This window comes from Glycine soja, chromosome 15 (genome assembly GCF_004193775.1).
Source record: "Glycine soja cultivar W05 chromosome 15, ASM419377v2, whole genome shotgun sequence".
Taxonomy (NCBI): domain Eukaryota; kingdom Viridiplantae; phylum Streptophyta; class Magnoliopsida; order Fabales; family Fabaceae; genus Glycine; species Glycine soja.
The window spans coordinates 13,229,611-13,240,836 of record NC_041016.1 but is presented as its reverse complement, the minus strand read 5'-3'; the positions used below and the strand labels follow the sequence as shown (position 1 = coordinate 13,240,836).

The following is an 11,226-nucleotide window of genomic DNA, read 5'->3' as shown; positions in this document are numbered from 1 at the left end:
CTTTGCAATCTAATTCCCAATATACACTACTTGTGACTTTATCTCTCATTTTTGTTTTTTTTTTAAATTTAAAATATTATAAAATATAAATATTATACTATATAATTTTTTTAATTGGTTTTAAAATTACTTATTTATTAAATTAAATTTTATAATTTTGTTTTATATTTTTTAAAAGAAAAAATATACAAATAAAAAAATGGGATAAAATTAGAGTATAATTTTTGGTTACTTTGTATGTACTTTTAGTAGTTATTTTTGACTTAAGTGATAAGAATTGATATTTTTATTATTTATGGCTTACAAATATGAAAAGAAAAGATTAAAGTATCCAAAGGATAGTGATAAATGCTAAATATGAGTTATTTTTTATAATAAAAATATACTAAAAATATCTTTAAAGATATTTAATTAGCAATTGTTTTTTGCTTGCCAACCGAATCAGTGACAAGAATATGAACGAGATCATTGGGGGTCATGATCCAAGGAGAAAGAGGACGAAAAATGTCACGTTTCAACTCGCATTCCCATCGAGATGGACGAAGAAAAAAATGAACGAAAAAATAGAAAAAAATATGAAATTTTCCGACAACATGATCATAACAGAAACAATTGTCCCAACATATCTCCATCTTAAATTTTTTCTTTGTCAAGTATAATTGTTTAAGTATTTTATTGATGATACAATATGATGTTCTTCTGTAAATAAGTTGTTAAACAAAAAGTCCTCTCATTTTTAATCAAATCTAATGACATAAACAAATTAATTATATTTAGTAATATAATTATATTGAAAATAATTATATTAGAAAATTCAGATTTTAAATAAAAATATTCATCTAAAAAATATGCTAAGTAAATTAAATAATAAAACAAAAATAATTATATTTAATAATATCATTTTCTTTAAAAAAATTAAATTTTTTTATAAAATTTAATCTAATAAATAAGTAATTTTAAAACCAATTAAAAAAATTATATATTATAATATTTTAAATTAAAATAAAACAAAAAAGAAAAAAAAAGCCCTAAGTAGTGTATATTGAGAATTAAATTGCAAAGTAGTATAAATTGAGAAAAAAGAGATGTATTTACTGAAAAAAACAGTATCTAGATGTAATCATATTTTACTTGATTATATCTCCATGAATCTTGGAGATAAAATATAATTATATCTTATCATAGTTAGAAAATATTATAATATGCTTTGGAGTATGAAATTTCTAACTGAAGAATCCTATTTCGAAATGACTAAAAATGAAAGTCACCTAAGAAAGAAAAAAATGTTTTAATAAATTTTAACTAAAATAGAAAACGTGTTAAAATGTATCACTATAATTTTTAACAAATTTTAACTAAAGTAGAAAAATGTGTGAGAGCTCTAGTGAAGTAGTAATTGATGCATATAATGTGGTAATTACCTTGAAGTGAATAGTAGAGGTTGAAAAAGGGGAGTTACGTGAGGAGAATTGCAGCTGCAAAACATGGAAATGGAAAAGCAAAAGCAATACTAAACACTTATAAGGGAGGGTGTGTGAGGGTCCCACCACAATGCAACATCACTCGTGCATGTCACGGGCTCGTTGGTGAGCCGCCACCACACTTCCACCACAAATTCATATTATTCCCTGTGCTTCATTCAGTCCCTTGAGATTGGGAAGCATTGGTGGCTAGCTAAGCGAAGCTAAAACCAAACTCTTCAGCAGTTTGTTTTTGCTTAGCTTCTTCTTCTGTTTTTGCTTTCTCCACCACCACAACCACCATGTATTCTGCCACTGCCTCCAACACTTTCTTCCTTCTCTCTTGTTTCCTTCTCTTCTGTCTCCTCTCAGCTCCTTCCTGTGTTTCCATGTTCTCTGGTAATTGTTTTTCTCTCTTCTTTTTTATTGCTTTTTTGGTTTTTCTTTTTTCTCTTTCATTGTTGTCTGTCTCAGAAACATAAAAGAAAAGCAAAGGTTTTTGAGTTTTTGGGTGGCGTGCAAAGACACCCTTTTAAAGATTCAGATTCCGTTTTCATGATGTTAGCACAAGATCTCCTTTTTTTCTTCTCTCTCTCAGATTTCGATGCAACAGCACCTCAACTGAACCCAGAAAAGGCACACTTAACCGAACAAAACGCCATCTCAGCGTGGTGACGGTTGAGATTCTCCCGTTTCTGGCGTCACCTTGAATCTCTCCGAGTCACCAAACGCAAAAAAAAAAAAAAGTTTTTTTTTTTTTTATAAAATATTCATGTGGGTCCTTGGATTGTGATTCTTCCTTTGACCCTCTCTCGGGGTGTGCCTTTCTGGGCTTGTGGATGAGTTGACACCTGATTCAAATGAGATTGTGTTTTGCGTGAGGACAGAGAAGAAAGAGAGATCAGAAAAAAATTGTGCTTTTGTGTGATTCTTATATATCTAGTGGTGCTAATGGGTCAATTCATGACACTTGTTAGTTCACTGGAGATGCTTGTTTGACAAGATGATTAATAATAATAATTTAATACTCTGACTGGGACATCTGAGTTTTTTGGAATGGGTAGGGTGGTGGTAGGAGGGTATATATGCTACTGCTTTATGAGGACCAGATTTTGAAATTAAATTAGTTAGCAAAAGGGAAAGAGGATGATGTAAGTAAGTATATTGTTTTTGATGGTGACAATTGTTTTTTTTTTCTTCTTCTAAATTGTGTGTATGGCTTGATTAAAGTTAGAAATAAAGGGGGGAAAGAAAACGGGAAGAACAAGTTAGCTTTGTTTGTTCTTGTTGATGGATGTGATTGATTGCGTGAATGTGCTAAGTACCTATTTGAAATGAAATGATTAGGTATTGAGACAGGAGATTTAGAAAAAAGAGATGATTTGTTTCCACAGATTCTAAGAGACGAGGCAGTTGCAAGGCTTTATGAGCTTGGGAAGGTACCAAATCTAAACTCAGCTTTACTTTGTCTGATAATTTTCATTTATATTTCTAATTTATAGTCAAAATAGTGCATATGAATTTCTGTTCTTGACCTCAATGATCCAGACCCTTACAGGAAAATGCTGATAACTTCAATGTCTGCCAGTTTTAAAGCATAACATTGAAAGAATATGCAACATTCTGTAATCTAAATTGTTTATTTTATTGCATACACTGTGCTGATTATTCTCATTCAGTGGCTGGTGGACCATGAATTGTTTATTCTTCTTGGAAGTTAATGTTGCTTTTTGGATATACAGGTGAGTGATGCTAGTGGTTATTTGGAGAGGACATTCTTGAGTCCTGCATCCATGAAGGCAATTGATCTTATTCGTAAATGGATGGAGGATGCTGGTTTGAGAACGTTAGCCTTCTAACTTGTTCAACTCTGAATAATTTTTCTGAAGAATTGACTGATGCTTTTGTTATTTCCAGTTGGGTGGACCAAATGGGAAATGTACATGGTCGAGTTGATGGTGCAAATGAAAATGCTGAAGCTTTATTGATTGGATCTCACATGGTGAGGCATTTATTCCTGCAATTTATTTTAAACAAAATTGATACTTTCCTTGACAGTAGTGATAATCCATTTTAATGATGGATACTAGGACACTGTTGTTGATGCTGGGATGTTTGATGGATCACTAGGAATTGTCTCTGCAATATCTGCCGTGAAGGCTATGCATGTCAATGGAAAGCTGCAAAAGCTAAAGCGCCCCGTTGAGGTTAGTCAAGTAACTGATACAAGTTTGCAATAAAAGTACTGGTTTGTGCTCATTGCTCATTGATTTATTGTATCCTTTTGTAATAATGTTGTGCATTGAGAGAAATATGTATATGGAAATGTTGAACCTATGCTACTGTTTTATTGATGACATTTTATCTTTCTAATGCTGCAGGTGATTGCATTTAGTGATGAAGAGGGTGTCAGATTTCAAACTACTTTCTTGGGAAGTGGTGCTATAGCTGGTATTTTACCTGGTACAACATTGGAGATATCTGATAAGAGGTTTCACCTAGGAACTTTCTGGTTACATTTATGGGAAAATTTTGTATGATCAATATATTTATTCATAGACCTCTTTCAGGGAGGTGATGATTAAAGATTTTCTCAAGGAGAACTCAATGGACATTACAGAAGAAAGTCTTTTAAAGCTCAAGTATGACCCAAAGTCTATTTGGGGTTATGTTGAGGTATAATAAAAATTTGCATTCTTCATCTAGTGCTGTTTTGCTCAACAATTTCACCAATAAGCTCATGAAAATTTGCTTGTGTGTTTATTACGTGCTGCAGGTTCACATTGAGCAGGGTCCTGTGCTAGAACAAGTTGGTTTCCCACTTGGTGTGGTTAAAGGCATAGCTGGGCAGACACGATTGAAGGTATACAAATAAGTTTTGCTAATATGATGTGTTCTAATGCTCACAGTTGCTCGGATCAGTTATGGTTGTTCCCTATGATGGAACAACAAGATATAACTGACTATTCAAATGGTCTTGCAACCAAACAAGGCTTTTTAATCTTTTCATGCATGACATATGATGTGAACTTGTCACCAAAGGATCTGACTCCTTTAAAGTAACTCACTTTAGAGGGTAAAGTAAGTTGTCTCAGTTGTAAATGAGAAAATCAATGGTCGATATTATATGCACATGCATAACAAATTACGAATGTGTTGGAATATCAACTATTGATTTTTTTGTCAACAACTAAGATTATTACTTTAATCCTTACTCATTTTTCAGGAGCCAAATCCGTCGTCACCAAACTACCTTTTGTTATTTGGTAAAATTTTCAACATCAATGTTTGTAAAAGACATTTGTAATAAAATAGATCTATCTACACACTGTTCTTGGTTGGTTTACTAGTATTTCTTGCTATATGTATATGTGCTCTTTGCATGTGTATGTGTTGGTTTGCAATTCACACATAAACAACCATGCAGGTTACAGTTAGAGGTTCACAAGGTCATGCTGGAACTGTTCCAATGTCCATGCGCCAGGATCCTATGGCTGCTGCTGCGGAACAAATTGTAGTCTTGGAAAGCCTCTGTAAACACCCTGAAGAATATCTTTCTTATGATGGTCATTGCAGTGATTCAACAGTGAAATCACTGTCAAGCTCACTTGTTTGTACTGTTGGGGAGATATCAACATGGCCAAGTGCCAGTAATGTCATTCCAGGCCAGGCAAGCAATGAATTTCTAAAATGCTACTGACCCTGCAATCTCAAAGTGGCCATGCTTCATCATTTCTTATTTTTGATAGTTTATGCCCATGATGACAGTGTGTGCCTTGACTTGTTGTAGGTTACATATACCGTGGATATACGAGCGATAGATGACCTTGGACGTGAAGCTGTTATCTATGATTTATCGAAACAAATTTACCAAATATGTGACAAGCGTTCAGTTTCCTGCATTATTGAGCACAAGGTATTATGGTTGGCCTTCTTTTAGTTTTTTCAGTTGTTTTCTGAATTGTACTTACAATCAATGACTTTGTTCTGTTCACCTCAGCATGATGCAGGTGCTGTGATTTGTGATTCGGATCTAAGTTCACAGCTCAAGTCAGCAGCTTATTCTGCACTCAAGAAGATGGAGGGTGACATTCAGGATGAAGTGCCAACATTAATGAGCGGAGCAGGGCATGATGCAATGGCAATATCTCACTTAACAAAGGTAACATATCTTTGTTTTCTGTTTGTAGTTTTTGAGATGTAATTTACTCTGCAGAATCTGACAATGAATGAGGATTTGAACAGGTGGGAATGCTGTTTGTGCGTTGTCGCGGAGGCATAAGTCACTCTCCACAAGAGCATGTGCTAGATAATGATGTCTGGGCAGCTGGTTTAGCAACCTTGTCATTTCTGGAAAACCTATCATAAGTGATACGGTAACTGTGTAAAGCAATAAATAGATATTATAGCTTGTAATTATAGGTTAATTTATTGAGTTAATTCATGAGTTAACTCTTTTCTTTTAGTTGCTTGTGTCTTATAGTTTTGTAATTGAATTTTTGGTTTTAGTTATCCTGTTATCAGGAAACGGCTCCAAGTTGTTATGCATGTTCTTTGCCACTGTCAGATTAAAACTTATGACTGATTTTATTTTTGAATTTAATAGGTATATACTATTTAGTGTAAATGTCATCAAGTCATTTTAGGACAGTAGAAATCAATCTTGGTATGACTTGTAAGGTAGTTAGTATAAAAGTAAATAAACTTGTTATGCATAACGGTTTATGATTAAATTACAATTTAAAATATGATGCATGCATGCAGTATTTATTCCCACCCAAATGCTTAGCTCTCTGTATTGGAAGTTAAAAAAAGTTACCTAATACATGTTGCTTTACGAATTCAAATTTGTTTGTCAAATCATTAAGAAAATCTCTTTTTGGACAATGTTTTCTTAATTGTTAATTCATTTTTGTGATTGATTCTTTAATTGGAATGACATGAAAAGTGACAAGAAGAAAGGACACCATATTGGATTCCATACTTACACGAACATTGAGTATTTTATAGGGAGAGTATTGGTACGTAGAGTTGCAATGCATGGGACGCGTAAACTTAATAATAATTAGAAAATGATTGTTCTTCCCACTTTGACTCTGGAATCCTAGCTCTAAAACTTAATAAAAAATTCTTGCCGAATAATTTTATTTGGTACAAAAATAATTTCCACCATTGTATTATGTCCAATCAGGTGTTAGATGATTGAACATAAAGAAAGAAAGGAATATGACTTGATATTGGTGGTCAAAGTATCAAATGCAACCGTCAAAATAAAGAAGGGAACATGAATGCAATCATATTCGGATTCACATTAGCCAAAGCCTAAAAGTAATTCGTATAAACTTTGGATATCCTCTCATGTTGTTTAGGAGCATGATATAATTATGTTCAAGAGAGAAAGAAATCTTTATTAAATAAGAAAGCACTATGGTTGATTGTAAGACTCATTAACTATTTGTCATCATGTTAGTTCAAATCCATTCGACTTTCAACATTATTGATTGTTGCCATGGAGAGATATTGTTAACTTGCAAACTGGAATAGGTGAGTGAGGCTGAGGTAGAAGACTGCATTCATGGACTGCACAAGTGTACGAGAAACGAAGCCAATTTTGTCTGGTCAATTCGATTTGAGAGGTGGATTAAATAGATGCATGAAAGACGAAGGAGTTGGTTGAGTGGAGGAAGACAAAATCTCTATCTAATTAGTCGTAGGTTTGAACTTACACTCTTCTCTTTGAAGTAAAATATATGTTAGTTCTTAAAATATACACTTTTTTTGAGTTTGAAGGTTTTTTCTGTCTTAAATAAAAAGATGATTGCATGAGTGAAGTAAGATAGAATCTACATCTTGTAGGTTCGAACCGACACTTGTTTCTTTGAAGTAAGATAAATGTTAATTCTTCTTAAAATGCTTTTTGGGTTTGAAGGATTTTCCATCTTAAACAAAGAGATGATTGAATGAAATGATTCATGGCAAGCATGGAGCATGGCACATTGGTCTTGTCAATGCTTTTATCAACCTTATTAAATTTAAGAAATTCAATAACAATATATTGGTTATAATATATATATATATTAACAGTATGTTAATAACAATCCTTTTACACTCAATGATAGTCAAAGTTAACAATATATGTCATCTCATATACCTTTAGTTTCTGCAGCACAAGAACTTTTTGATTTGGAGATGCTATATGACTTGACATCATCGGGTGAAAAGAGAAGCGTGGGTAAATTAAGAAAAAAAATCTGCTTATAATGTCCAAGAAAAGGATAACTGTAATCACAACATAATAAAGAAAAAGAATACCACTTCAATTGTTTATAGGATTCATATCCTAATTCATAAAGGATTCATTTCCTGATGCAAATAAAAGTCACTCATTTAATTCAAAATTCAATTAAAGAGATTGATAATTTAATTGAAGAATTTAAGTTCTTTTCATTCATGGGATTAAAGTTTGAATATTTTTATGATTTGATAATAATAATTGAATTTTGAATTAAATGAGTGACCTTTGTTTGTACAATGAGATGATTTAATGAAATCAATCTCAAAGAAACAATAAATTGTTGCACTTTCCACGACTGAAGCATGATATATATTGCAGCAACTAATTGTGTCACATAAAATTGAGAAGAATTTTAGAAGTGATATAAGTAGAATAATCCCACAAAAATATTTTGTGACAACAAGCCAGTCATTGCATTGAGTAAAAATTCAATTTTTCATGGGTGATTCAAGCATAATGATATTCAATTTTGCAAGATACGAGAGCTGATAACTAAGAAAGAAGTGGAAATTAATTATTGTCTGAGTAAAGAGCAAAGAGCAAGTAACAAATATTTTAATGAAATTATTAAAGATCAAGTTATTTTACAAGTTGAAAAAAATGCTGGAGATGATACAAACTTGATTTAAGGGAGACAATATTAGTTATAAAAAAAATTAAATCAAGTTTAAAAATTATCACTGCCTAACTGGAAGAGTTTAGAAGTTTTGAATTCTAAGATTGTAGCTCAAATAATTACTATTGCATGGCGACACCGTCTTTGTTTTGGCACAATCATTTGCTTAGACTTTAAGTAGTACAACTAGTGCCACCGTCATTAGTTAGTCTTAGGCATTAAGTTTATAATATTTTATTATAATTATTTGCCTATAAGAGGCACCTCCCTGTACCACATTAGTAATACAAATGAGATTAAAAGTGAATTAGAGTGAATGAACTTGTGAGAATTCTCTTCCTCTAGTACTAAGTGGGAGAGTGTGTTTGCCAAAATTCTTCTTTCTCTCTCGTTATTTCTTCCACTGCGCGTGTGTTTGTATGATTGTGGGTTTAATTTATCCCACTGTTAACATTCACGAGTAATTTAGTAGAAAAACCTTTTAATATAAACGTAATTGAAATACAGAAAAAAAAACAAATTATTTTAAAAAAATTGACGCTCATTTCTCTATTAATACATTTTTTATTTATTGAAAGGGGTGCAAAAACATTGCCATGGAGATGAAGATCCCACCTATGTTGAAACCTACAATTCTATTTTTTTTTTTTTACTGAACAACAACCCGTCATTGATATGCACCATACTTAAGTTTATTGCAATCCAAAAAAGAAAAAAAAAACCAAAAACATGGGGGACCAATTAAAATACCCATGGGAAAAAGATAATCTAAATCTATAGCTATTAATACATTAAATACGAGTTTTTTTCCCCATTGTAATGCAAGTAATAAGACAAATACATATCAACTATCTAACATTAAAATCACTCTCAAATCCCAATTTAGAAGAAAAAAAAGTGAAATTAACTTTTCTTTATATACAACTCACTAGAAAATGTAAGCCGTATGCTTTCTATGCTACATTGGTAGCTTCAAAACTAAAGGTGTTGAAGTGTGTCAAGATGAACACAAGTGACATGATGTATAGAGGGTGATTGTTATTGACACAACCCTTTTTTACAAAGTGCACACCCAACTTTAAAAAAAGTTTGGAACTACTCTTTTATCCCTCACCCCTCCTTATTTTGTCTTCATTTCCCTCACACACACACACACACCCATTTTCTTTCTCTTCCTTTCTAACTCCTCTTTCATTCCCTACTCCTTCCTCCTCTTCCTCTTCGGGCCACCAATCGCTATGCACGCCATCGTCTAGCCGACCACTATTGAGTAACCCACCTTTGCGGTATTTTATGGTAGCCAAATCATAGGTAAGTTTCTTTGACCTTTTTCGTCCATTTTCTTCACTATTAACTGTATGTTTGGTTTGCAGTTGAAAATACTGCGATGCACATTCCAATGGATAGAAGCAAAGTGAACACAAAAGCAAGGGTCTTGATTTGTCGAAAAAATTACTTTTGTCTCAAATGTAATTTTACAACATATTCCCAAACATGCTCTAAATGATGCAACAATAATGCATTTTTGTTTTGGCAGCCAAATCAGAGGTGAGTTCCTTTGACCCCCTTTGTCCTTTTTCTTCACTATTAATACATTTTCGTTTTGATTTTTGAAGAATTTCAAAATGAAAATGTATTTTGTTTTAAAAATTTACAAATTCCAAATTTATTTTTTTATAATTTTTTTTTCAATCAGTGCAGTTACTCTTTTTATTTTATATGGTGAGGAATGAGCCCCAATAAACAGGTATTAAAGCTATAATTGTAAACCACAATATAAAAGCATTGGTTTATAATTAATTATTTTATTTTCTAATAAGATTTATGTGTGTTAAGGGTTTTTTCGTTTGGTTAAGTGTACTCATGTTTTGAAGTAATAATTGGACTTGTGTTCAAGTCGTCTCTTAAAGGACTAATGTATATTAGGATAATTAAGAATTAAAAATCAAAGTTTGTAAGAAGTATTTATTAATTGGTTGTGTTGAATACCTACAATATAAAGACTTAAGATTAAGAACAAATAAAAGAAATAATTACAAAAATGTTGTAAAATTTAATGCTTTTAGACAAGGTTGAACTTGGTTTTTACCTTTATCAATGCAATGATTCTCAATATAAATTAGTTAGTCATACATTTTATCTTTTACAGTTGCATTCTAACCCTAATATTATAGGTGAAGAGTTTAGGTTATTTAGATTAATTCTTAATCTCTTGGTAAACCAATCAAAATAATCAGCCTTAACGTTTAAAAATTAAAAGCAATCTAATTAGTATTGACCTATGTTTAAAATTAATTCCAATAAGGTATTCTTCGTCAATTTTAGAATAAAAGAGGTGTTTATCGACTACGCTTGTGACAATAAAGATGTAGTATATTTTTTTTTTCTCTTCGCCCAATATGCTACCCTTGGGCATATTAAGTTATATGTTATGCTAGCAAGATATAACGATGAGATCTTAGTGTGCTTGCATGAATCAGATTCATCAACCAACTCTTCTAATGATGAGATTGTCATTGGTTTGCCTCAACCATAACAATTAACAAAAATTAAACACAAAAATATTACATGTGCTTTTATGAGTGCCACTATATTGGGCTTGTCTTATTGGTACTATATTTTCCTACCTATGTCCCTCTTATTCATCACACGAGGAAGAATTGAAAATATTATTGAATCTTTCTCTTATTGGTATATTGCAAGTGGCCGTTATCTTTTTGTTCCATGCATATTATTCACTTCGAGTAATTTCCCAGTCTATTTACACCCTTTTAATGAATTTAATTAAAATATGCTACTGTTTTTTTTTTTTTGCAATGTCATCTAATAATAGATTATCATATATAATAATCGAT

At 31.9% G+C, this 11,226-nt stretch overlaps 1 protein-coding gene across 2 annotated transcripts; it reads left to right on the top strand.

The window, feature by feature from the left end:
* The first annotated feature begins 1,617 nt into the window (after positions 1 to 1,617).
* On the top strand, positions 1,618 to 6,087 carry LOC114388279 (allantoate deiminase 1). Of its 2 annotated transcripts, none has more exons than XM_028348692.1 (12): positions 1,618 to 1,859; positions 2,808 to 2,899; positions 3,203 to 3,306; positions 3,378 to 3,462; positions 3,551 to 3,667; positions 3,842 to 3,951; positions 4,031 to 4,136; positions 4,237 to 4,323; positions 4,888 to 5,130; positions 5,251 to 5,376; positions 5,461 to 5,622; positions 5,706 to 6,087. In XM_028348692.1, exons 1-12 carry the CDS (start codon positions 1,763 to 1,765, stop codon positions 5,826 to 5,828), a joined length of 1,452 nt encoding a protein of 483 aa, XP_028204493.1. In that variant the 5' UTR covers positions 1,618 to 1,762; the 3' UTR covers positions 5,829 to 6,087. The 2 variants fall into 2 exon arrangements, with proteins under 2 accessions (XP_028204493.1, XP_028204494.1); XM_028348693.1 differs by having other exon boundaries at positions 1,626 to 1,859; positions 2,855 to 2,899.
* Positions 6,088 to 11,226: the final 5,139 nt, after the last annotated feature.

What these genes read in the sequence shown, in the direction of transcription:
- LOC114388279 (XM_028348692.1), top strand. Translation starts at nt 1,763, where the DNA reads ATGTATTCTGCCACTGCCTCCAACACTTTCTTCCTTCTCTCTTGTTTC. An exon ending in AGCTAAAGCGCCCCGTTGAG is followed by an intron (nt 3,668 to 3,841) that starts GTTAGTCAAGTA and finishes CTAATGCTGCAG; the next exon opens with GTGATTGCATTTAGTGATGA. An exon ending in CCTGCATTATTGAGCACAAG is followed by an intron (nt 5,377 to 5,460) that starts GTATTATGGTTG and finishes TGTTCACCTCAG; the next exon opens with CATGATGCAGGTGCTGTGAT.